The sequence below is a fragment of the Lynx rufus genome, unplaced genomic scaffold (genome assembly GCF_022079265.1).
Source record: "Lynx rufus isolate CCGP_SWC_20201006 ecotype Redwood Valley unplaced genomic scaffold, mLynRuf1.p SCAF_9, whole genome shotgun sequence".
In the NCBI taxonomy this organism is placed as follows: Eukaryota; Metazoa; Chordata; class Mammalia; order Carnivora; family Felidae; genus Lynx; species Lynx rufus.
The window spans coordinates 1622760-1647313 of record NW_025814897.1 but is presented as its reverse complement, the minus strand read 5'-3'; the positions used below and the strand labels follow the sequence as shown (position 1 = coordinate 1647313).

The window sequence follows — 24554 nt, the reverse complement described above, 5'->3', positions numbered from 1 at the left end:
AGCCTCTCTGCTTTCGAAGACGCAGCCCCTCTGTGTAACACTCACCCACCCCACCCTCGTGCTCCCGAGAGAACCCACATACCCCTCCAGGCTCACACCAAACAGCATTCCTCCGTAAGGATTTATCTGCTACTGCCTCTACCCCTACCCAGGAAATAACTGAAAACTGCCACCTCTATGCTTTCCTGGGACTTTACAAAATCTTTAATAGAGTACTCGTAATGTATTACCTATTTTTTTAATGTTTATTTATTTTTGAGAGAGAGAGAGAAAGAGAGTGAGAGCAGGGGAGGAACAGAGAGAGAGGGAGACACAGAATCCAAAGCAGGCTCCAGGCTCCCAGCTGTCAGCACAGAGCCCGACACAGGGCTCGAACCCACGAACCACGAGATCATGACCTGAGTCGAAGTTGGATGCTCAGCTGACTGAGCCTCCCAGGTACCCCAATACCTGTTTTATCAAGTTTTCACTTATCTGTCATCAGTACATAAACTTAATGGAATAAATATGGGCTTTGGAGCCACCTTTGGTATCCGATCCCAGCTTCATCACTTACTAGCTACGTGGCATCAGAAAAACTATGTTATGAATCGGATCCCCAATCAGTTATGTGAAAAACGGGGAGTTAACTGAAATAACATAAATAAGGTATCTACCAGAAGGCCTGATATTTACGAGGATTCATTATTTATTTCGCTCTCTCCCTCTAGACCAGTGGTTCGCAACCATGGTTGACTTGCACCCAAGGGGACACTTGGCAACGTCAGGAGACACCTTTGAATGTCAGTACTAGGCAGGTGCTACCGGCCAGAGAGGCTACTAAAATGCACAGGACGCCCCCACAGAAAAGAAGTGGTGCAAAATGTTAACAGTGCCGAGGCCGAGAAACCATGTGCCGGAATACAGCAGCCGCGTATTCATCTCACACCCTTGCTACCCTGTGCACGGCAGTACAGGTGCTCAGTGGATCCTCGCTCCAAGAACAGACGGAGAGCAAGACATGCAGGATACAGCTCTTGCCTCTAACATACTGTTCCTGACCACTAAGACACCGTTCCTGCCTCTGAGACACCACTCCTGCCTCTGAGACACCACTCCTGCCTCTGAGACACCACTCCTGCCTCTGAGACACCACTCCTGCCTCTGAGACACCACTCCTGCCTCTGAGACACCACTCCTGCCTCTGAGACACCACTCCTGCCTCTGAGACACCGTTCCTGCCTCTGAGACACCGTTCCTGCCTCTGAGACACCACTCCTGCCTCTAAGACACCACTCCTGCCTCTGAGACACCGTTCCTGCCTCTGAGACACCGTTCCTGCCTCTGAGACACCGTTCCTGCCTCTGAGACACCACTCCTGCCTCTAAGACACCACTCCTGCCTCTGAGACACCGTTCCTGCCTCTAAGACACCGTTCCTGACACTAAGACACCGTTCCTGCCTCTGAGACACCGTTCCTGCCTCTAAGACACCGTTCCTGCCTCTAAGACACCGTTCCTGACACTAAGACACCGTTCCTGACCACTGAGACACCGTTCCTGCCTCTGAGACACCGCTCCTGCCTCTGAGACACCGCTCCTGCCTCTGAGACACCACTCCTGCCTCTGAGACACCACTCCTGCCTCTGAGACACCGTTCCTGCCTCTGAGACACCACTCCTGCCTCTGAGACACCACTCCTGCCTCTGAGACACCACTCCTGCCTCTGAGACACCACTCCTGCCTCTGAGACACCACTCCTGCCTCTGAGACACCGTTCCTGCCTCTGAGACACCGTTCCTGCCTCTGAGACACCGTTCCTGCCTCTGAGACACCACTCCTGCCTCTAAGACACCACTCCTGCCTCTGAGACACCGTTCCTGCCTCTAAGACACCGTTCCTGACACTAAGACACCGTTCCTGCCTCTGAGACACCGTTCCTGCCTCTAAGACACCGTTCCTGCCTCTAAGACACCGTTCCTGACACTAAGACACCGTTCCTGACCACTGAGACACCGTTCCTGCCTCTGAGACACCGCTCCTGCCTCTGAGACACCGCTCCTGCCTCTGAGACACCGTTCCTGCCTCTGAGACACCGTTCCTGCCTCTGAGACACCGTTCCTGCCTCTGAGACACCGTTCCTGCCTCTGAGACACCGCTCCTGCCTCTGAGACACCGTTCCTGCCTCTGAGACACCGTTCCTGCCTCTGAGACACCGTTCCTGCCTCTGAGACACCGTTCCTGCCTCTGAGACACCACTCCTGCCTCTAAGACACCACTCCTGCCTCTGAGACACCGTTCCTGCCTCTAAGACACCGTTCCTGCCTCTGAGACACCACTCCTGCCTCTGAGACACCACTCCTGCCTCTGAGACACCACTCCTGCCTCTGAGACACCACTCCTGCCTCTGAGACACCGTTCCTGCCTCTGAGACACCACTCCTGCCTCTGAGACACCGCTCCTGCCTCTGAGACACCGCTCCTGCCTCTGAGACACCGCTCCTGCCTCTGAGACACCGTTCCTGCCTCTGAGACACCGTTCCTGCCTCTGAGACACCACTCCTGCCTCTGAGACACCACTCCTGCCTCTGAGACACCACTCCTGCCTCTGAGACACCACTCCTGCCTCTGAGACACCGTTCCTGCCTCTGAGACACCGTTCCTGCCTCTGAGACACCACTCCTGCCTCTGAGACACCACTCCTGCCTCTGAGACACCACTCCTGCCTCTGAGACACCGTTCCTGCCTCTGAGACACCGTTCCTGCCTCTGAGACACCGTTCCTGACACTAAGACACCGTTCCTGACCACTGAGACACCGCTCCTGCCTCTGAGACACCGCTCCTGCCTCTGAGACACCGCTCCTGCCTCTGAGACACCACTCCTGCCTCTGAGACACCGTTCCTGCCTCTGAGACACCGTTCCTGACACTAAGACACCGTTCCTGACCACTGAGACACCGCTCCTGCCTCTGAGACACCGCTCCTGCCTCTGAGACACCGCTCCTGCCTCTGAGACACCGCTCCTGCCTCTGAGACACCGCTCCTGCCTCTGAGACACCGCTCCTGCCTCTGAGACACCGCTCCTGCCTCTGAGACACCGCTCCTGCCTCTGAGACACCGTTCCTGCCTCTGAGACACCGTTCCTGCCTCTGAGACACCGTTCCTGACACTCAGACACCGTTCCTGACCACTGAGACACCGCTCCTGACCACTGAGACACCGCTCCTGCCTCTGAGACACCGCTCCTGCCTCTGAGACACCGCTCCTGCCTCTGAGACACCGCTCCTGCCTCTGAGACACCGCTCCTGCCTCTGAGACACCGCTCCTGCCTCTGAGACACCGCTCCTGCCTCTGAGACACCGCTCCTGCCTCTGAGACACCGCTCCTGCCTCTGAGACACCGCTCCTGCCTCTGAGACACCGCTCCTGCCTCTGAGACACCGCTCCTGCCTCTGAGACACCGCTCCTGCCTCTGAGACACCACTCCTGCCTCTGAGACACCACTCCTGCCTCAAAGACACCACTCCTGCCTCTAAGACACCACTCCTGCCTCAAAGATACCATTCCTGATCTCTAAGATCTGTTAATTACATGAGCGAAAAGACAAAACACATCCAATACTACAGAAAAGCGTTCAAGACTGATGTGCATACTGCATACGGAGTAAAGACGGATCACCCAAAGGAAGACAAAACAAAGAAAGAGATTTCTGAGTGGGGAATTAGGGATGACTCTGAGTTTTCTACTAAGAAGGAACAGGCATCCATGCATGGAGACACGTTCAGAGGAGAACCGGGTCTCGTGTGATTGAAGCATAGGGCACAACCTGAAGGGAAGAGTCCAGGCGGTGAAGGCCACAGCCAGTCAGGTCAGTTAGAGCATGATTAACAAGGGCCTGAGGACTGTGCTAAAGAGACACACAACGAGGGGTAATAGTTGGCTTTAAACAGGGAAATGTGGGGCACCTGGGTGGCTCTATGGGTGAAGCATCTGACTCTTGATTTCGGCTCAGGTCATGACCTCATAGTTCATGAGTTTGAGCCCGCACTGGGCTCTGCGCTGACAGTGCAGAGCCTACCTGGCTTTCTCTTTCTCTCTCTTTCTCTCTTTCTTTCTTTCTCTCTCCCTCTCCCTCTCTCTCTCTCTCTCTCTCTCTCTCTCCCTCTCCCTCTCTCTCTCTCTCTCCCACTCCCTCCCTCCCTCCCTCTGCCTGCTTCTGCCACTAACAAACATGTGCCCGCTCTCTTTCTCAAAATAAATAAGCAAACTTTAAAAAACATTAAAAAAAATAAACAGGTAAATGATATGATGGCAATGTGCTGAACAGATAGACCCAGGAAATGACCAGAAATAGAGACTAGTCCATCAGCCTTGTAAATCTCTAAGAACCTGCCTACTGAAGGTGAGTGGAGAACAGAGGACGCTTTGGTTAGAAAGTCCTTTAATATCCATGCATGTAACATGAAAGGAAAAGGAAAAAAAAAGAAAAATCACATTCTAATTTTCCAAATGTTTTTAGAATGAATATCAATACTTCAAATTAATGAATTCCTCTATAGGCTTAAAAAGCAAATTTTGTAAAGTAGTCATTTAGCAAACCATAATTTCACAAGACTCACTGGTGCTATTCTATTAGCCTAAAAAATAACAGTAGTAGAAAATTAAGCCCTTAAAATAGTCGAATGCAATGAACTCAGAACAGTCATATATTCAAAAATGTAATGCCATACTTGTTTAAGAATAATTGCTTGCTTGCAGAATTTCTGTGCAATGTTTGCAACTTGCTGTATTTTGGCAGGAATAACAAAGCCAAGAGCAGAAAGCTGACGAACTTCTCTCGGGAGAATCACCAACCGATCTGAATAACGCACCTTTAATGATCCATCACTAGGATCCAATTCCATAATTCGACTATTAGCCTCGATGCTACAAAATAAAATAACTTCTTAAGTTTCACGTTCTCACTCTTGACATAAAAAACACAACAGTTTTTATAACTTTTCCATAAATATAAAATTAAAGTAAAAAAAAAATTTTAATCATAGTTTCCAAGTAATCTTTTTTTCTACATAGTATCTCACAATTCAGATCTTGGTAATAAACTGCAATACCCAAACTACACCATCACATTAATATTTCACTCAAGCAGTTTTTTGAAGTCAGAAAAATCAGTTGCTTAGCCTTCAGCTAAGACTCAAAACTCACATCATATTCACCATAAACAGAAAAGGTTTGGGGGAACCTGGGGGTTCAGTCAGTTAAGCAACCGACTTCGGCTCAGGTCATGATCTCACCATTCCTGAGTTTGAGCCCCGCATCGGGCTCTGTTCTGACAGTTCAGAGCATGGAGCCTACTTCAGATTCTGTGGCTCCCTCTCTCTCTGCCCCTCCCCTGCTTGTGCTCTCTCTCTGTTTCTCTTTCAAAAATAAACATTAAAAAAATGTAAAAATTTAAAAAAAGAGAAAAGGTGCTGATTCATCTTCTAAAGGGGACCTTAGATTTTTTTTTTTTTTTTTTGAGTCAGCCTACTTGGCCCTTTAATACTTTCATTAAAGGATCAATGACAGGGGCGCCTGGGTGGCTCAGTCGGTTGAGAGACCAGCTTTGGCTCAGGTCATGATCTTGCGGTCTGTGAGTTTGAGCCCCACATGGGGCTCTGTGCTGACAGCTCAGAGCCTGGAGCCTGCTTCAGATTCTGCGTCCCTCTCTCTCTGCCCCTCCCCCACTGATGCTCTGTCTCTGTCTCAGAAATAAATAAATATTAAAAAAATTAAAAAAAAAAGGATCAGTGACAAAGAACATAAAAATGGTAGGAGTAGAGATACTCAAATGTTTCATTCCTCGGATCTTTGTTTCTCTACCTAAGGACTGGCCTTTGTGTTTCTTTCAAGGCTACAGCAGCTACTTTTAAATCAGGTCATTCAAGTCAGCGTGGACTGTGACAACACTGAGCTAAAGTGATCAACAAGTATTTTATTCTCATGACCTCTCTTTCAGGATCAGGTTTATATAATGCTTATTCCTTCGAATCACTTTTATCATTTAGAAAACACGTAGGTCTTAAAACGCAAGCTACTGAAAAGCAAAGAACAAATCTATCCCACCCACGTAACAACACATATAATAAAGCATAATAAAAGGGAGACACTTTGGGGGCACCTGTGTGGCTCAGTTGATTAAGCAGCTGACTCTTGGTTTTAGCTCAGGTCATGATCTCATGGTTCGTGGGATCGAGTCCCACGACAGGCTCTGTGCTGACAGCGTGGAGCCTGCTTGTGATTCTCTCTTTCCCTCTCCCTCTCCCTCTCTCTGTCCCCCCCCCAAGTTTGCGCATGAGCACACTCTCTCTCAAAATAAATAAACTTAAAAAAAAAAGTTAAAAAAGGTAGATACTTTAAAATGGCTTAGAATAACGATTCAGCCCCAACTTTCCTATAACGTAAAGCCTGTCAGAAAATTTTAATGGTCAGTTTCTCTGCCTTTCTTTATTTGCAACTAACCTTCAAAATTACTTTCTATATACCAGCATACCCTGAAATATATTCTAAAACACACTGATTTTATGGAACAGTGATGGGTTTTGCCCAGAAAAAAAAGCAGAAGTCAGAGTATTTCATCGGCAAATGGAAAACACCAGGATAAACAAAGTTGAACAGACTTCTTTCCGGAAAGTCTCAATCCTCTGGCATGCTAGTATACACAGAGGATCTCCACTACAACTACAAGGATAAAAGTGTGAACATTTCCCAAATGTACTTGACTACAGAACTTTTTTCCCCAGCATCTCTCCTATTTCAGGTTTCAGTAGGAAGGCAAAGAGTTACATGGCACAGTTATAACCATTATGCCCTGGTACTTTCTGGTTCTTTGAAGAGGAGAACACAATCAAAATGAAAGATAAGGGGAAGAAAATTATTCATTCAGTCTAAGAAGCTACCATTTTTGGACCTAAATATTCTTTGTAGCAGCAAAGGGAAAATACACAGAATTTCATATTATGAACAAAATTAACTTTTGAAAAGTAACAAGATTCTAAAAACTAAAACATGACTAGTTTCTAAAAATATAATAATACACTAAGAAAAGTTTACCTGAACAAAGAAACAATGGTTTTTCCAGACCATACTTTTTTTTTTTTAAACAGGACTTTTTTTTCTTTTTATTTTATTTTATGTTTTTATTTATTTTTGAGACAAAGAGACAAAGCATGAGCAGGGGAGGGGCAGAGAGAGAGGGAGACACAGAATCTGAAGCAGGCTCCAGGCTGACCTGTCAGCATAGAGCCCAACATAGGACTCGAACCCACAGACTGTGAGATCATGACCTGAGCTGAAGTCGGACGCTTTATAAACTGAGCCACCCAGGCACCCCTAGACCATCCATTTTAAACAGCCATTAGAATAATTAGGTTAGCCAACTAAATTAGGTTCAATCTAGCTCGATAAATGTTGACCAAACCCTTACCCTATGGTAGGCGCCATAAGAGTATTTCATAAAGAAATACTCTCTACCTCAAAGAGTTTGAAATTATGAAATTTTACAATTGATAATGGTGTGTTTGTGTGTGTGTCCATGTAAATAATCTTCACGTAAAAAAGGTAGAAAAACATATATGAATATCGATAGCAAAGAACCATGGGAAAGGACAGCCTCATTCCAAAATCAGAATCTGTAGGTCTGAGAAACAGACCCAAGAAGCAAGGCGGGTGGCCAACTAACTCAATCTCCCAAGTCCCCAACTGTCAGGACTTAAAAGCTGAAAATCAAAAACTAACACAAAATTTTTTAAAGAGCAGCAGCAAGTTTGGGGAAAGGAGAGAGAAGAGAGATCATTAATTCCATCCTGTCACTTAGATTACTCACATAAGAAACGAGATCCTTGTGTAGATTTCACTGTTTAGTGTAGTTACACTTACCACAAGCCGGATCTGGAATCAGACAAACCGGACTGAATGTCCCTGGACCAATCATCAAATTGTTCTTGTTCATACAGTTTAAACTGGTCTAACAGATCTTCGGCAGCTCGATAGAAAGATCGAAATCCTGACAAGTCAGATAAAAGAGCCTCTGCGATCTTGAGAGTATCATCCACCTTAAAAAGCCAAATTACATGAATATTACAAGAATGTATTAATACTTATTATAAGATTAGCACAAAAGGAACCACATTCTCTAATCTGTGATTCAGAAATTATTTTCCCATTCAACTATACACAGTAAAATAGAAAACTTGCCAAGGAATGTAAGAAAATCAACCCCTACTCTGCTCCGCTTTAGACAACCTCAGAATAACAAAACACAGATGATAATGCCGACCGGGTATAACCTGAAGGGTAAGGTAAGGGAAATTCAAGGCAAACTCCCAAGAATTCAGCAATGTCCCTAAACAAAGGAAGCAATAATGTGCTAAGTGCTCTCGCAAACAGCTCAAACAATAACTGCCAGTCGGAATAGCAATCAAAAGAAAGAAATGCCTTTCTTCCACAAGTGTACAAAGAACCTTATAGCAATTTGGAAAGCTGACTGACAAAATTGGGCAGAATATTCCAGAAAATAAAACATCAAAAATACAAACTTCAATAGGCAGAACTCTCAAATATACTAGCCTTTACAATATTCTATGTCTTCTGGCTCTTAGTCACAGACTATAACCAGGTAACGTTCATTATATGAGTCAAGTGCCATAACACGTACACTAAATAGTGAGTACGTGAGAATCTGAGATCAATTTTAGTAATACTAAAACATTAACATAATAGCCGTTAAACCCAGAAACTGCTGACACTACCGCACGAAAAGTCATAATTACCTTCACATTTCCTTTAACTCCCTCCAACCAAGAATGATTTACTCACAGAAATACACTTTCAGAGAGACCTCACAACGACCAACATTCTACTATGATAATCTCAAAGGGTTAAAACAATCCTTTGAAAATAAGTAAAAGATGGTTTCCTCTTGAATATTTCTAAGAAGGCACTTTACCTGTAACAACGGCACATGGGTAATAAGTGACTTGAGAATCATCCCTACATAAAAATGAGTAGACCATTACAGCCACGTCTATACCCTTTTTCGGAAATCTGCACGAGAAAATTAGATGGATACGCCAAAGAAAACAGAGAATGTTTTTAATGTTTTCACTCCAGTTCTAGAGTGCCTTCTACATTACTTTGGCACATTTTACAACTAGTATCCTTCAACATCTATCAAAACTAATACCTTCAGTTCCAGCTGGCGAACCCAAACTATATTATTAACAACTTCCGACAGGTTTTTGCCAGCAAGCGGTCCAGACGCCTCACCAGGAACTCCTCGGCATCGATTCTCAAAGTCTAATCGAAAATCTGTAACATTTAAGTCAAATAAATGATTACACACATTCGGCAAGTATTTCCTAAATGCTTTCCATGCACCAAGTAGTACATTAAAGGTGGTGAACACAAAAAAAATAGTAAGACTTGGTCCTTTGCCCTCAGGAACCTTACCATGCATCCAATGAGACAGAGAAAGAAAATAACTAATTTTTAAAATCTGTAATTTGGGGCGCCTGGATGGCTCAGGTGGTTGAGTGTCCGAATTCGGCCCAGGACATGCTTTCGTGGTTCGTGAGTTCAAGCTCCACGTGGGGCTGACAGCTGTGCTGACAACTCGGAGCCTGCCTCAGACCCTCTGTCTCCCTCTCTCTCTGCTCCTCCCCAACTTGCACTCTCTCAAAAATAAACATTTAAAAGAATAAATAAAAATCTGTAACAAAAATAGTAAATTAATCCTCCACCTATATTGTTAGAAGATACAGTCTTAATCCTAAATAGTATACGAGAAAAAGTAACCTACAAAAATATTTTCTCAGGTAAACGCTATAATCTCTGATAAACTTTTACCTTTTATTGAGTCCACAAGTCTTGCCAGCAAAGTTTCTCTTTCTAACATCAATTCTTTACTTATAGTTGGACGCTTCACCAGCTCTTTGTATTTCAGAAACGCTTGAAGAAGCTAACGTAAAATAAAAACAGTATATATTCATCCTAAGTTGATCAACTTAGTAAATATATAAATATCTCCTAAAACAGCTTAAGGGAAATATTTCAGCATTTTACCTGCTGTGGGCTGTCCTGAATTTCTGAAATATAAATTTTCAATTTTCCTGCTATTTTCTGTTCCGCAGGTGCAATAATTTTTTCATACTGAGACACTGCAGCTTTCCATAAAGGCTAAACAAATTAACAACATTATTAGACTTTTAGTACATAAATGTCTGCCTTGAGAAGGACGACACAAACAGGAAATTGACAGACAAAACAGGATTCAACCTCAGTATATGGATTATAATGCACAGGATTCAGGCCGGTAAAGGGTTCAAATACTCGAGTCAGGCATATCATTTTCTCTTCACTGGCAGGTAAAAAATAAAGAAGCTTCTCATGAATTGTTCTAACAGCCAAGACCTAAAACATAAAATATCAAGACAACAAATTTATTTAAATCAATCTAAAGTCTAAATATACTGAGCCAGAATTTATTTAAACTAGGTTCACTGAAATGAGCGAGAAGACTAATCTTGAGAATTACGACTCATCAGTCATCAAAGTGGCGCTCGAAGATCTATCATTACACTACTGTCCATGTGCTCAAACCTCATGAAAACATCAAATCTAAATGTTTTTAAACGTGTTTAAAGTTCATTTAAGCAACGTTTTAGAGTCCTCAACACATGTAAAAACTTCTAATTTTCATCATTCTGCATTAAGTTCCATTCTACTAATGAAATAATATGTTAACAACCCTGTTATGTGTAGTTTACAATAGTAGAAAACAAATTGTTGTATTTTGTATCTAAAACTTCCCCCATCAGGGGCGCCCGGCTGGCTCAGTTGGCAGCGCACACAACCAACTGTTGATCTCAGGGTTGTTGAGATCAAGCCCCAGGCTGGCCATGGAGCCTACTTTAAAAAAAAAAAAAAATTGTCTATAGTTTAAATGAATCAAAGGTGTGGTATTTTAATTTAAAAAATAACGAATAAATAAAATGTCCGGCACCAATTAAAAAATTAAGTAAAAACATTACAACCTTTCATCGAAGTTCAACATATGACTACAAACTACTGATTCAGTTTCCTCTTGCCAAGAACAAAAACACCAATATAACAGCCATCTACTGGGAAGGCCTGAAAGCACGAGCCGTTCCCCAACCACACAACTGTTGCTAGATACCATTTTTCAGTAAAAAGCAGCGGGAGAAATGACAAATTCCAGAAACGAGGCGCCAGACTGTCCAAGATGGGCGGGCATACTTGGGGGCAAATGTCAAGGAGACAACTGGGTTCCTGTCAAAATGACCTAAGAGCCAACGTCAGTGGGCACTCACCGCACAAAGCTCAGGCAATCCGAGGACGATAACAGCTCTAATGGACTGAAACTCAAACCGTAAGAGCGTGCAGCTTCCTAACAACACTAGCATTTCGTTAGCCGTGTGTGGAACTTACCAGGGTGCCGGCTTATTACTCATTGTTCTACACAGTGACAGGGGCTTCTGGGTGGCTCAGCAGCTGACTCTGGATTCCGGCCCAGGTCACCATCCCAGGGCATGGGATGGAGCCCCACGGGAGGCTCTGCACTGAGAGCACAGAGCCTGCTTGGGACTCTCTCTCTCTCCCTCTCTCTCTTCCCCCCTCTCTGTCCCTCCCCTGCTCACATTGTCTCTCAAAAGAATAAAAGAGAAAAAGAAGGAAGAAAGAAAGCACGTGGAAACCAGCACTTAGGTGGTCCCACCGGGCACCGGGCACTGGATCACATGACCGCCACAAATTATCTCACACGAGCTTTAATTCTTATTCTCTCCCAAAAGAATAAATGATTTCTCTCAGATGTGTAATGCTTATTACTGATAAATACACGCCCAAACAAGTGAGGACTACCTGACACTTAACGTCAGAGATCCAGAGAAACGAACGATACCTCTTCCAGGCGCTTGCCCAGTCTGTCGAGTGTTTCAGGGAAGTATTTCTCACTTTTCCACGGATGAGGAACATAGCGCTGCCACACCTGACCCGTGAGGTGGTTACAGGCCATCACCCACTGTTCACAAATGGACACACCCGCTCTGAGGTGGTCTTTCACAAGATAGTAAGGATCTTCCCACAGATTCAAAGTTCCCAACTTCTTCTGAACAAATCTTCCAAATGAACCACCTAATAAAAGAGAAAGCAAGTTTTTTTAATTTTGTTAATGTTTTAATTTATTTTTGAGAGAGACAGACAGAGAAAAAGCGGGGGAGGGGCAGAGAGAGAGGGAGACACAAAATCAGAAGCAGGCTCCAGGCTCTGAACGGTCAGCACAGAGCCCTACACAGGCCTCAAACTCACGAGCTGTGAGATCATGACCTGAGCCAAAGTCGGACGCTTAACCGACTGAGCCACTCAAGTGCCCCAAGAAAGAAAATTTTTAATGGAAATGTCTTTTTAACAAATAATTATAGAACACATGCTTATGACAAAGTTTAAAATAATACAAATTAGCAAACTAAGGATCTATGAAATACCACATCCACATCCTTAGATTATCAAAAACAAATACCTTTCAAGACATGCATGCACGCACACGTTTGTTTTTATTTTCGCATCTTGCAATATACCACGTGCACCTTTCAAGCGCAGAAATACATATTATTTTTTCAAAAGGTTGCAGGGCCTACTGTGTGGATGTAGCATTATACAACCAATTCTCGAATGCTATTTGTTTCTACTCCTACAATGTTTCTGTACTCCTACAAATGATGCCACAGTACATGTCCCTGCCCATATACCTCGATGTGCTTGTGTAATATTTCCTGAGGATAAGAATGCCAATGGTATTCTCTAGGTCAAAAAGCGTATGCACTTTGAATACTGACAAACCAATACCCTTTAAGACTTTGGAGATCATTACAAAATAAAGCTTAAATTAAGACACGTGTAGGGACTACAAATCTATGTAAATTTACTTGTATTCATGGTCAAAGAATTTGACACATATTATTTAAATTAACCAACTATATACAAATTTCCATTTAAATAATCCTATATGACTTGCTCTAAAAGTTACCCTAAGCAACAATTATTACATTAAGGAGCACTTTCAGTAAGAACTTGAAACAAAAACTAGAAGATAATAAGGCAGGCTTCCAAAGTTCCACAAGTTTACTTCTTTACCAGTACCTATGACATCTAAGAGATGTAACATCCGTGACTCAGGAAAGTGATCATGCTCTGTTTGTCTCCACACATCATCTACAACATCCCGGGTGGTCTCCACCAAGTCAACCACTTCCAGTAAGGATAGACTGTCCAAGTTATAGAACTCCTAAAACCAAAAGGCATTCATTTTTAAACGTAATGGTAACTGTACCTTAGGCAATACAGTCAACATGTTCCCAGACTTCTCAACCGCTACAATTCTAAGACCTGTCACATCACTTGCGCCTCCTTTTCCTACCAGGTCGACGGGTTACTTCTTGATGCAAATACCCTACAAGTTCCCTCGCAAACATAAATGCCATGACAGCCAGGAGAAAAAATGAGAATGACAAAAAGTCGATTCATTTACTTTTGCTCTTGACCTAATTTTAAGTTTGGATTCATTTCTCCTAGTTATTCAAAGGAAGTGGCCTTAATGACTTACGGACATGACCCACTGTAGTTCACACGTGTCGTCATTCGGTCACTGTGCTGCACGTTACCAGTAATACAATTAGAGTTCAAGATTTCTTATTTTATATTCCATCATTATCACAAAAAGAGCTTAAAACCATTTCAAACACTCCACTAAAATGGTATTATTGAAACAATCTTGGGAATAAAGAGAAAATTACTAGTCATTTATTTTGAAAAGAATCTTCACTTATTCAACCTCTGAATATTTCAAAGAATAATCAATCGAGTATAAAACTAAGACTTTTCATACTTCAAATTACTTCAAAACGCTAATTTGAATAAAGCGAACATTCTTTCAAAAGGACCACTGCCTCCACGTAGATTAACGTCTGCTAGTGTTTCAGGCTTTGCTTTTCCTACCTACCTGCAGAAAAGTAATGGCGTTTTTGAGAAAAACATGTACCAGAGATTAGAATCTACCTTTCGTACAAGTTTTCGTTTCTAAGTTGCACCCACGTTACGTGCACACCTTCAGAAAACCCTGCTACACGTGAAGGATGTACTTCGTTCATAACCATCAAGTAACAGCTGTAAAACAGAGGGAACTCTGACGCAGCTGGGCCCTAAGCACCTCCATCTGAAGCCTGGCATATGACCGTGTAGGAACCACGTACTCTTGCGATGGTTTCAAACAGCTCCTTAAAACAGCCGGCTCTCTCTCTGCTAATCTGTTTACTTCCACGATGAGCTTCTTCCACCCAGAACTGGAACTCATCACTTGGTGTAAGAATACCTGAAAAGGTATAAAGGGAAAAAAAGAAATACCCATTGAGAATGAAAAGCCAGAAAATTATCTGGTTCATTTGCTGATTACGCGTCTGTCCCGTACTCTTGAAGATGTACATAAAGTTTTACGATTTCTATCAACAGACAGTTCTTACCTAAATGCACTAACAACAATTAACAGCATCCAATTTATGCTTTGCAGGTTTGGTGCTCAGTATGTTTCCCGTATGTGTTTGTCAACCATCCACATGCAGGCTGTCGGTCTGCATCTAACACTAGCAAACTTGCTTCTGCAGCACACGGCTTTCCGAAGCCTTTGTAGCAACTGCTACAATTCTAAGACCTGTCATATCACTTTCGCCTCCTTTTCCTACCAGGTGACGGGTTACTTCTTGATGCAAATACCCTACAAGTTCCCTCGCAAACATAAATGTCATGACAGCCAGGAGAAAAAACGATTCATTTACTTTTGCTCTTGCCCTAATTTTAAGTTTGGATTCATTTCTTCTACTTACTCAAAGGAAGTGGCCTTAGTGACTTACAGACATGACCCACTGTAGTTCACATGTGTCGTCATTCGGTCACTGTGCATACCGTGCGTCTCAGTGAACACCATCCAAATCAGAAATGATTACAATTTAATCAATAAACACTTGTAATTTAATGTCAAAATATAAATAAATAAAAATAATCTTACTTTTCAATTTGCTTTTATATTTCCCGAAGAACTGGACAATTTCTAGTTGCTTAATCACACACTGCAAATATGTGCACTATTCTAGGCCTATAGGATTCAAAAAGTATCTGATTTACTGCTCAAGCAGAGTGTAAAACTGTATCCAGTACTGTAAAACAGGATTTGTGTATGTCATGCATTTCATGTGAACTGTTCATATAAATAATATCATCTACAAGTACAATAAAATTATAACTAGCTTCAGATAAAATACATTTTTAAAATTAAAATCAAGTATCTTTGCCAAGTAGACCATTAGGGGTCAATCCTATGTATTCACGGATGCCGGATTTATGAACTCATCCATTTCCTAACATTTACTTGTAATCTGAAATCAATGCCTGCGGTGTTTTCGTGACCGCTCACAGACACGTGCAGAGCAACAAACAATTCAAGTCACCCCACGCATACGTTCCCAGCTGAGGCTCTACAAAGCCACGCTGCCTGTTTCAGATCTCCTGCTGTAAACAATTCTCCTTTTTGCAACCTATCCAGCTGCATGTTTTTCTCATTTGGGGGGCTTTTTATTGGTGAGTGCTCTGTTTAAGATGGCCCCCGAGCACAGGACCGAAGTACAGCCTAGTGTTACCGAGGCCAAGAACACTGCGATGTGACTTCCTGAGAAAATACTTATGTTAGAGAAGCTTCACTCAGGCGCGAGTTACAGGGCTGTTGGCAGTGAGCTCTAGGGTAATCACCAATCTATATTAATAACAGTGTCTTTAAGCAGAAACACACGTAAAACTATGGTGCTATGTTGAGTAGAAAATGTTATGACCAGAGGCTCACAGGAACCTAACCTTGTTTTCGCCCGAGGAGCTCTATTCAGTCGTTACCGATGCAGTGTTCACAGTGACTTTACAGAACGTAACTACCGCAAATTGTGAGAAGCAACTGCATTTTCTCTTGCCGTGACTTGCACATTGTTAAAGATTACACTTTCCTCTTCTCAAAATCCTTGTAAATCTACTCATTTAAAGGAAGCTCGGGCTCAGAAAAGTCTGTGAAAAAATACATTAACTTACTAGCATACTAGTAAGAAAGCTATTTTGACTTTAAGTTAGGGTTCTCTACCTCGTGTGTCATCTTCCTTAAATTTCAATTTTGATAAGTTAGTGTCTGATCTTCGCAGAACTACGCCCAACCCAGCTTCTAGTTCACTCAAAAGATTCTGAAGTTTGGGATCAAGGTCTCTGCTCCATTCCTGATCCTAAATAAAAACAGACAAGAGCAAACATTGACCACAAGTTCCCCAATCAAACTGGCCCCCTTAAAATACTGTTGAGAGAAATAAGTCCAAATACACCATGCCACTCAAAGCCTGACTACCTCCATCACATAAGGGAGAAAAAAAAGTCCTTTCAACAGTCAAAACTTTGTAATTTCCTGTATAGCAACATAAGAGCTGTGTGGACTGCATTTATACCTTTCTCCCATTCTTCTATTTGTCAACGAAGCTGACTTTAAAATTTTTTTCAATTTTTATGAGACGTTTTCAAAAACAAAAACATTAATGATATTAATAAATAAAATAATATTTTTATCTGTGTTTATAGAGACATTAATGCAAACCCCTATGTTAAAAACAAAAAAACAAAAATGACCGTACAGCTACTTTATTTTACTTACCTTTAACAACATTGGTGCAAATACTTGCCGCACGGCTTGATAGAGAGAATTTATAGGTGATTCTAACATAGATGAAACAAGAATGTTACTATGTAGATTCTGATCAGTAATGACTTCAGGTCGCAGCTTGAAAAACACCAGCACTTTATCTTTTGTGTCAGCAAAATCAATCTAGGTGATAAACAAATGATTCTTAAAGTTACCTTCATAAAAGTTAATATTTGAAACAAACTTTTCCCTAAAATGTTTCCCCTTGGGGGAAAAATAATTAAAATAATTACAGCATATTACAACCCATCTATCCCTGCTCCTTAAGAGTATCTGGGTTTTAAAATGTATCCCCACTTCCATGTGACTGTATCATAAAGCTACAGTGACAAGTGGTTCATAAACAGAAATCACTATACAAATACTGTGGACATACACTGCCAACTACTCCACTCCAACCAGACTCGGTACTAACAAAGTTGCATGCCCCAGCTACAAACTGATGAGTAGTCATCTCCACTCGATTCCAAAAAGTCTATACAAACGATGTTAATTATACCCTTACCTGCAACTGGCATTTTAAAAGGTGTTTTTTAACTCAATTCAAAGCTACCAAAAGGAACTTAAGTTGTCTATCTCCTAAATTATCTTCATCTGAATCAAAATTTTTCCTTAAAGTACTTGAACATCTAACTTTTTATTAATGTTGTATAACTAGATTATTTAAAGTTGGAACTTGATGAGCTAAATTGGAATTCACGAAAGCAACCATGTTTAAAGTTGGTCAGTTCATAGCAATTAGTTCATTAGCTGCAAAGTCTATCACCCAAAAGAAGTTTTTGCATTACATACATATTTCACATCTTTTCTCACTCCTTTTTCCAGGAAGAGAAGTATATGCATTTAAAAGCTTTCAAACAAGTTCATCGCTGTGCATGAAAATGCCTTCTAGATGAGATTTCATGAAACTTTTATCCTGGTCTTTATATTTTTATGCACTAAGAGGAAACCGGCATTTATTTGGTGTTGCTGCATTTCTCCAACTCCCATCTGCACCATTAAAATTCTATTGCCAGGGGCACCTGGGTGGCTCAGTCGGCTGAGCGTCCAACTTTGGCTCGGGTAGTGATATCACGGTTCATGAGCCTGAGCCCCACGATGGGCTCTGTGCTGACAGCTCAGGGCCTGGAGAGCCTGCTTCGGATTCTGCGTCTCCCTCTCTCTGCTCCTCCCCTGCTCGCTCAGTCTCTCTCTCAAAAATAAACAAACATTAAATTAAAAAAAAAAATTCTATTGCTAGCATGATCATTCCAATAACAAGCAGGTGAGAATAACAAGCTGCAGATACGTAGATTTGAAAAATTCACTCCTTAGTCATTAAGTGCTCCATTCCCTTGTACTTTCTCCCCCCACTTATCTGAAGAAAGAAAACGCAGAAAATACACACTGTATCATCATACTTTGAAAACAGTAACCATAGTCACTGGCCAAGGCTCCCAGGCATCAGCCAGGATGAGGAGTTTCGTCCTAAACAAAGTCAGAGCTAAAGCAAAGGATCAGTTGACCACAGCTGCTCGTCATTCCCTGAAAACAGGGAAACAAAATCACTACTCCTAGCTGCCTCTCCCGCTAGTTTCCCTATCAGTGGCAACTACTATTCCCCCTTAACTGACTAAATTTTGATAGCTATTAATTCAAATTACAAAGCTGTTCTTCTTTGAGCTTGCAAAATAACTTCTCACCTACTGGGACCCATCAGGCATCGGCCTGCCACAACCCACTGCCTGTTTTTGCACAGCCCACAAGGCAAAATAGGTTTAAAAAAAAAAATCAAAAGAATAACAGCATCTCATGGCCCTTAAAAATTATATGAAATTCACTTATCAGTGTCTGTAAATAAACAGTTTACTAGAACAGGTTTATTTTACTGTGAACACAGTTTTATTGGACCACAGTCTTACCGCTTCATGTACACGTTGTCTTTGACACAACGGCAGAGCTGTAGTCTCATCAGAGACACTACGGCCTGCAGAGCCTACGTTAGGGGTTGTCTGCCACATCACAGAAAACGTGTGCCAACCTCTAGCCCACAGGAGAGAGCACAGCACATTGGTGTCTGGTTTAAGACGACCAGTGGAACTCGAGCTCAGTCTAAATGGTGTCCAAGGTTCTCGGGGATCACCCCATGCCATCAGCTGCCACACTCCCCAACCATGACACTGCTGCAGTCACTTAATTCTTTTGCCGGGCCCTCGAAACCAAGGAGAGACGCAGCGCAGGGCCTCAGGACTCTTCATTTCTTCTGCTTAGAACACTCTTCCTCTAAACCTTATGTCTGCCCACAACTCATTCAAGTAACTCACTTCTAAGTTTACCAATTCAGACAGGTAGTCCCTCCGCCCCTATTTTAATGCAGTTCCAGGCTCCACCCCCATCACTAGAACGTTATTCTATTTTTATCCAAACAGCACTTATCACGGGGTGCTTAGGGGCTCAGTCAAACATCTGACTTCGCCTCAGGTCATGATCCCACGGTTTGTGGGTTCGAGCCCCACATCGGGCTCTGTGCTGACAGCTCTCGAAGGCCTGCTTCGAATTCTGTGTCTCCCACTCTCGCTTGCTTGCTCTCTCTCTCAAAAATAAATAAAACATTTAAAAATTAAAAAAACAAACAAACAAACAAACAGCACTTGGGGCCTCTGGGTCATGATCAGGTCATGATCTCACCGTTCCTGAGTTCGAGCCCCGCATCCGGCTCCGCGCCGACAGCTTGGAGCCTGGAGGGGCTGCTTTGGATTCTGTGTCTCCCTCTCTCTCTGTCCTCCCCCACTTATGCTCTTTCTCTCTCAAAAATAAACAAACATTAAAAGAAAAAAATTTTTTTTTAAAACAGCACTTATCAATGCCCAAGATTATGTTACACATCTGCATGCATGTCTGTAGCCTATTTTGTCCACTCGAATGTTACTCTGTGCAAATTCTGATGTGTTCATGGCTTTACTGCAAGCACCCAGGACAGTGCCAAACCCGAGTAAGTACTCAGTAAACATCTGGGAACTTCTTAAGTCACGCTGACTCTCAGACCTCTAGGGTACAACTTAAGACATAACAAAACAGTGGGTGCCTGGGTGGCTCAGTCGGTCAAGCATCCGACTTTGGCTCAGGTCATGATCTCGCCGTGCCCGGGCCCCACATGGGATGTTCTCTCCCTCTGCCCTTTGCTCACTCACACCGTCTCTCTCAAATAAATAAATAAATAACAAAACATTTTCCAAGGTGACTAACAGTCTGTCGTGCGGTACAGGACTCCACATAAAATACGTTGTTGGGCTCCAACGGCAACGGCATTAACTTTACAGAGTTGCAGCTTCAATGTTCGATACCCAACGCAAGATCCCTCTGTGCCCATTTGCGCCCTCCCCGTTTTCCCAGGCCTGTATTTACACTTTCAGTGGCGTTTACCACAGTGTGCCCGGACTCATTGTTTGTAGAGGAGTGTGTGTCCTCTCAGGCCACCGGAGGGCGGAAGCAGAGAATCCTCTTCTGAAATCCACTGCCAATTAGAGAAGCGGGGTAGCTCACACCCGGGAGTCATATTTCCCATAAAATAGAAATAAAAATAATCCCTGTCTCACAGTGTTGCTGAGAATATCATACGAGCCCCTGGGCACAAGTGCTTCCGCCAGTGCCCGATTGGGTGTCAAGAGAAAGGAGCGGCAATCTATGAGCAGGCATCCTTCTCGCGTCTTCATACCACACACGCGCGGAGCCAAGAGCTTGCCTGTATTCAGTTCGAAATACAACTCTACTCAAGAGAATCAGTCTAAGCCCTGGACTAACGAATCCTAGCGAAGGGAGTGGAGGACTCAACCACCCAAACAACTGCACTCCACGCTTACATCTGTTCAACCTAGTGATTCGGCCCACAGGACAGGAAGAGGTCATGAAATAGGCGCTGTGGGGTGGATGGGGAGGGGCACTAAGGAGGGACCTGCTGGGGTGAGCACTGGGTGTCCCGTGCAGGTGGTGAAGCACTGAATTCGACACCTGAAACCAATATTGTTCTGTATGTTAACTCAAATGTTTTTTAAAAAACACAGAATTCAGCAACGAGAAAAATAAAAATCAAATCAAACATGGCTTTCGTCCATCTACTGAGACCCTGTAACGTGGGAGACCTTTCTTTCCTGCCCGTGAGGCTACAGTTTACTTACTTAAGTCCTGGTTGCCGAAGGAACCATTTGTTAAGCAATCCTGCCAGTGAAGGCAGTGCAGGAAGTCCATCAAAATATCTCAAACCAGGATTCGAAAATAATAATAATAATGATTTAAACTTCGTATTATATCTTTTCCTAAAAGATTCAAATTCCTAACCAAACTTTCCCTCCGATATAGGCTCAGCACATACCCCAAAAAAAGATACCCTAGAATTTGCCTCAAAGAACTTCAAGAGGCAGAAAAAAAAGTATTTTTGATAAATAACGTTGATGTTTTTAGTTGTAATATACCTACAGTCTTTAAAAGAATCCAGAAAGGCACAAAGATGCTCTGCTCAGGTGCACAGGTGTGGGCTGGGGTAGGGCTGGGGGGGGGGGGGGGAACAGCCTGGCTCCCTAAGAGGGTGGAGGGACTGAGGGGGAGGCAGAGGGGGGTCCTGAAGGTCAACACCAGGTTGGGGGTGGGGGAGGGGGAACAACCAGGCTCTGAGGATGGAGGGGAACAGCCCAGGCTGCAGAGGGGCAGAGGAGGAGGGGGAAGGGCTGCGGAGAATGAGGGGTTGGGGATGAGGGAGACAGCAGGGCTGGGGGGGTGAGGGAGACAAGCAGGGCTGGGGGGGTGAGGGCGACAGCAGGGCTGGGGGGGTGAGGGCGACAGCAGGGCTGGGGGGGTGAGGGAGGCAGCAGGGCTGTGGGGATGAGGGAGACAGCAGGGCTGGGGGGGATGAGGGAGACAAGCAGGGCTGAGGGGGGATGAGGGAGGCAGAAGGGCTGGGGGGGGATGAGGGAGACAGCAGGGCTGGGGGGGGATGAGGGCGACAGCTAGGCTGGGGGGGGATGAGGGAGACAGCAGGGCTGGGGGGGTGAGGGAGACAGCAGGGCTGGGGGGGGATGAGGGAGGCAGCAGGGCTGGGGGGGATGAGGGAGACAGCAGGGCTGGGGGGATGAGGGAGGCAGCAGGGCTGGGGGGATGAGGGAGGCAGCAGGGGTGGGGGGGATGAGGGAGACAGCAGGGCTGGGGGGGATGAGGGCGACAGCAGGGCTGGGGGGGGATGAGGGAGGCAGCAGGGCTGGGGGGGATGAGGGAGGCAGCAGGGCTGGGGGGGATGAGGGAGACAGCAGGGCTGGGGGGGGATGAGGGAGGCAGCAGGGCTGGGGGGGATGAGGGAGACAGCAGGGCTGGGGGGATGAGGGAGGCAGCAGGGCTGGGGGGGATGAGGGCGACAGCAGGGCTGGGGGGATGAGGGAGGCAGCAGGGCTGGGGGGGATGAGGGCGACAGCAGGGCTGGGGGGGGATGAGGGAGGCAGCAGGGCTGGGGGGGATGAGGGAGGCAGCAGGGCTGGGGGGGATGAGGGAGACAGCAGGGCTGGGGGGATGAGGGAGGCAGCAGGGCTGGGGGGGGATGAGGGAGGCAGCAGGGCTGGGGGGGATGAGGGAGACAGCAGGGCTGGGGGGATGAGGGAGGCAGCAGGGCTGGGGGGGATGAGGGCGACAGCAGGGCTGGGGGGATGAGGGAGGCAGCAGGGCTGGGGGGGATGAGGGCGACAGCAGGGCTGGGGGGGGATGAGGGAGGCAGCAGGGCTGGGGGGGTGAGGGCGACAGCAGGGCTGGGGGGGATGAGGGAGGCAGCAGGGCTGGGGGGGATGAGGGAGACAGCAGGGCTGGGGGGGATGAGGGAGGCAGCAGGGCTGGGGGGGTGAGGGAGACAGCAGGGCTGGGGGGATGAGGGAGGCAGCAGGGCTGGGGGGGGTGAGGGCGACAGCAGGGCTGGGGGGGATGAGGGAGACAGCAGGGCTGGGGGGGGATGAGGAAGACAGCAGGGCTGGGGTGGTGAGGGAGACAGCAGGGCTGGGGGGGGATGAGGGAGGCAGCAGGGCTGGGGGGATGAGGGAGACAGCAGGGCTGGGGGGGGATGAGGGAGGCAGCAGGGCTGGGGGGATGAGGGAGACAGCAGGGCTGGGGGAGGATGAGGGAGGCAGCAGGGCTGGGGGGGGATGAGGGAGACAGCAGGGCTGGGGGGGATGAGGGAGGCAGCAGGGCTGGGGGGGATGAGGGAGGCAGCAGGGCTGGGGGGGATGAGGGAGACAGCAGGGCTGGGGGGATGAGGGAGGCAGCAGGGCTGGGGGGGGATGAGGGAGGCAGCAGGGCTGGGGGGGATGAGGGAGACAGCAGGGCTGGGGGGAGAGGGAGGCAGCAAGGCTGGGGGGGATGAGGGCGACAGCAGGGCTGGGGGGATGAGGGAGGCAGCAGGGCTGGGGGGGATGAGGGCGACAGCAGGGCTGGGGGGGATGAGGGAGGCAGCAGGGCTGGGGGGGATGAGGGAGGCAGCAGGGCTGGGGGGGATGAGGGCGACAGCAGGGCTGGGGGGGGATGAGGGAGGCAGCAGGGCTGGGGGGGATGAGGGAGGCAGCAGGGCTGGGGGGGTGAGGGAGGCAGCAGGGCTGGGGGGGATGAGGGAGACAAGCAGGGCTGAGGGGGGATGAGGGAGGCAGAAGGGCTGGGGGAGGATGAGGGAGACAGCAGGGCTGGGGGGGGATGAGGGCGACAGCAAGGCTGGGGGGGGATGAGGGAGACAGCAGGGCTGGGGTGGTGAGGGAGACAGCAGGGCTGGGGGGGGATGAGGGAGGCAGCAGGGCTGGGGGGGTGAGGGAGACAGCAGGGCTGGGGGGGGATGAGGGAGGCAGCAGGGCTGGGGGGGATGAGGGAGACAGCAGGGCTGGGGGGGATGAGGGAGACAAGCAGGGCTGAGGGGGGATGAGGGAGGCAGAAGGGCTGGGGGGGGATGAGGGAGACAGCAGGGCTGGGGGGGGATGAGGGCGACAGCAAGGCTGGGGGGGGATGAGGGAGACAGCAGGGCTGGGGGGGTGAGGGAGACAGCAGGGCTGGGGGGGATGAGGGAGGCAGCAGGGCTGGGGGGGGATGAGGGAGACAGCAGGGCTGGGGGGATGAGGGAGGCAGCAGGGCTGGGGGGGATGAGGGAGGCAGCAGGGCTGGGGGGGATGAGGGAGACAGCAGGGCTGGGGGGATGAGGGAGGCAGCAGGGCTGGGGGGGATGAGGGCGACAGCAGGGCTGGGGGGATGAGGGAGGCAGCAGGGATGGGGGGGATGAGGGAGGCAGCAGGGCTGGGGGGTGAGGGAGACAGCAGGGCTGGGGGGTGAGGGAGACAGCAGGGCTGGGGGACGAGGGAGACAGCAGGGCTGGGGGGTGAGGGAGACAGCAGGGCTGGGGGGGATGAGGGAGACAGCAGGGCTGGGGGGGGATGAGGGAGACAGCAGGGATGGGGGGGATGAGGGAGGCAGCAGGGATGGGGGGTGAGGGAGACAGCAGGGCTGGGGGACGAGGGAGACAGCAGGGCTGGGGGGTGAGGGAGACAGCAGGGCTGGGGGGGATGAGGGAGACAGCAGGGCTGGGGGGGGATGAGGGAGACAGCAGGGCTGGGGGGGATGAGGGAGACAGCAGGGCTGGGGGGGATGAGGGAGACAGCAGGGCTGGGGGGGGATGAGGAAGACAGCAGGGCTGGGGTGGTGAGGGAGACAGCAGGGCTGGGGGGGGATGAGGGAGGCAGCAGGGCTGGGGGGATGATGGAG

General features: G+C 46.7%; 1 protein-coding gene across 1 annotated transcript in view; it reads right to left on the bottom strand.

Annotated features, from left to right (window-relative positions):
- The window catches only part of DYNC2H1 (dynein cytoplasmic 2 heavy chain 1), a 348687-nt gene that overhangs the window by 321685 nt on the left and 2448 nt on the right, over window positions 1-24554 (bottom strand). Inside the window, exons 2-12 of the mRNA XM_047072515.1 lie at window positions 16761-16931; window positions 16206-16341; window positions 14284-14402; window positions 13175-13319; window positions 11937-12169; window positions 10292-10426; window positions 10079-10192; window positions 9863-9974; window positions 9201-9325; window positions 7895-8070; window positions 4708-4903 (exon numbers count right to left, since the gene is read on the bottom strand). Of these exons, the coding sequence (XP_046928471.1) occupies window positions 4708-4903; window positions 7895-8070; window positions 9201-9325; window positions 9863-9974; window positions 10079-10192; window positions 10292-10426; window positions 11937-12169; window positions 13175-13319; window positions 14284-14402; window positions 16206-16341; window positions 16761-16931 (1662 nt within the window). The remainder of the gene's footprint in view (window positions 1-4707; window positions 4904-7894; window positions 8071-9200; window positions 9326-9862; window positions 9975-10078; window positions 10193-10291; window positions 10427-11936; window positions 12170-13174; window positions 13320-14283; window positions 14403-16205; window positions 16342-16760; window positions 16932-24554) is intronic.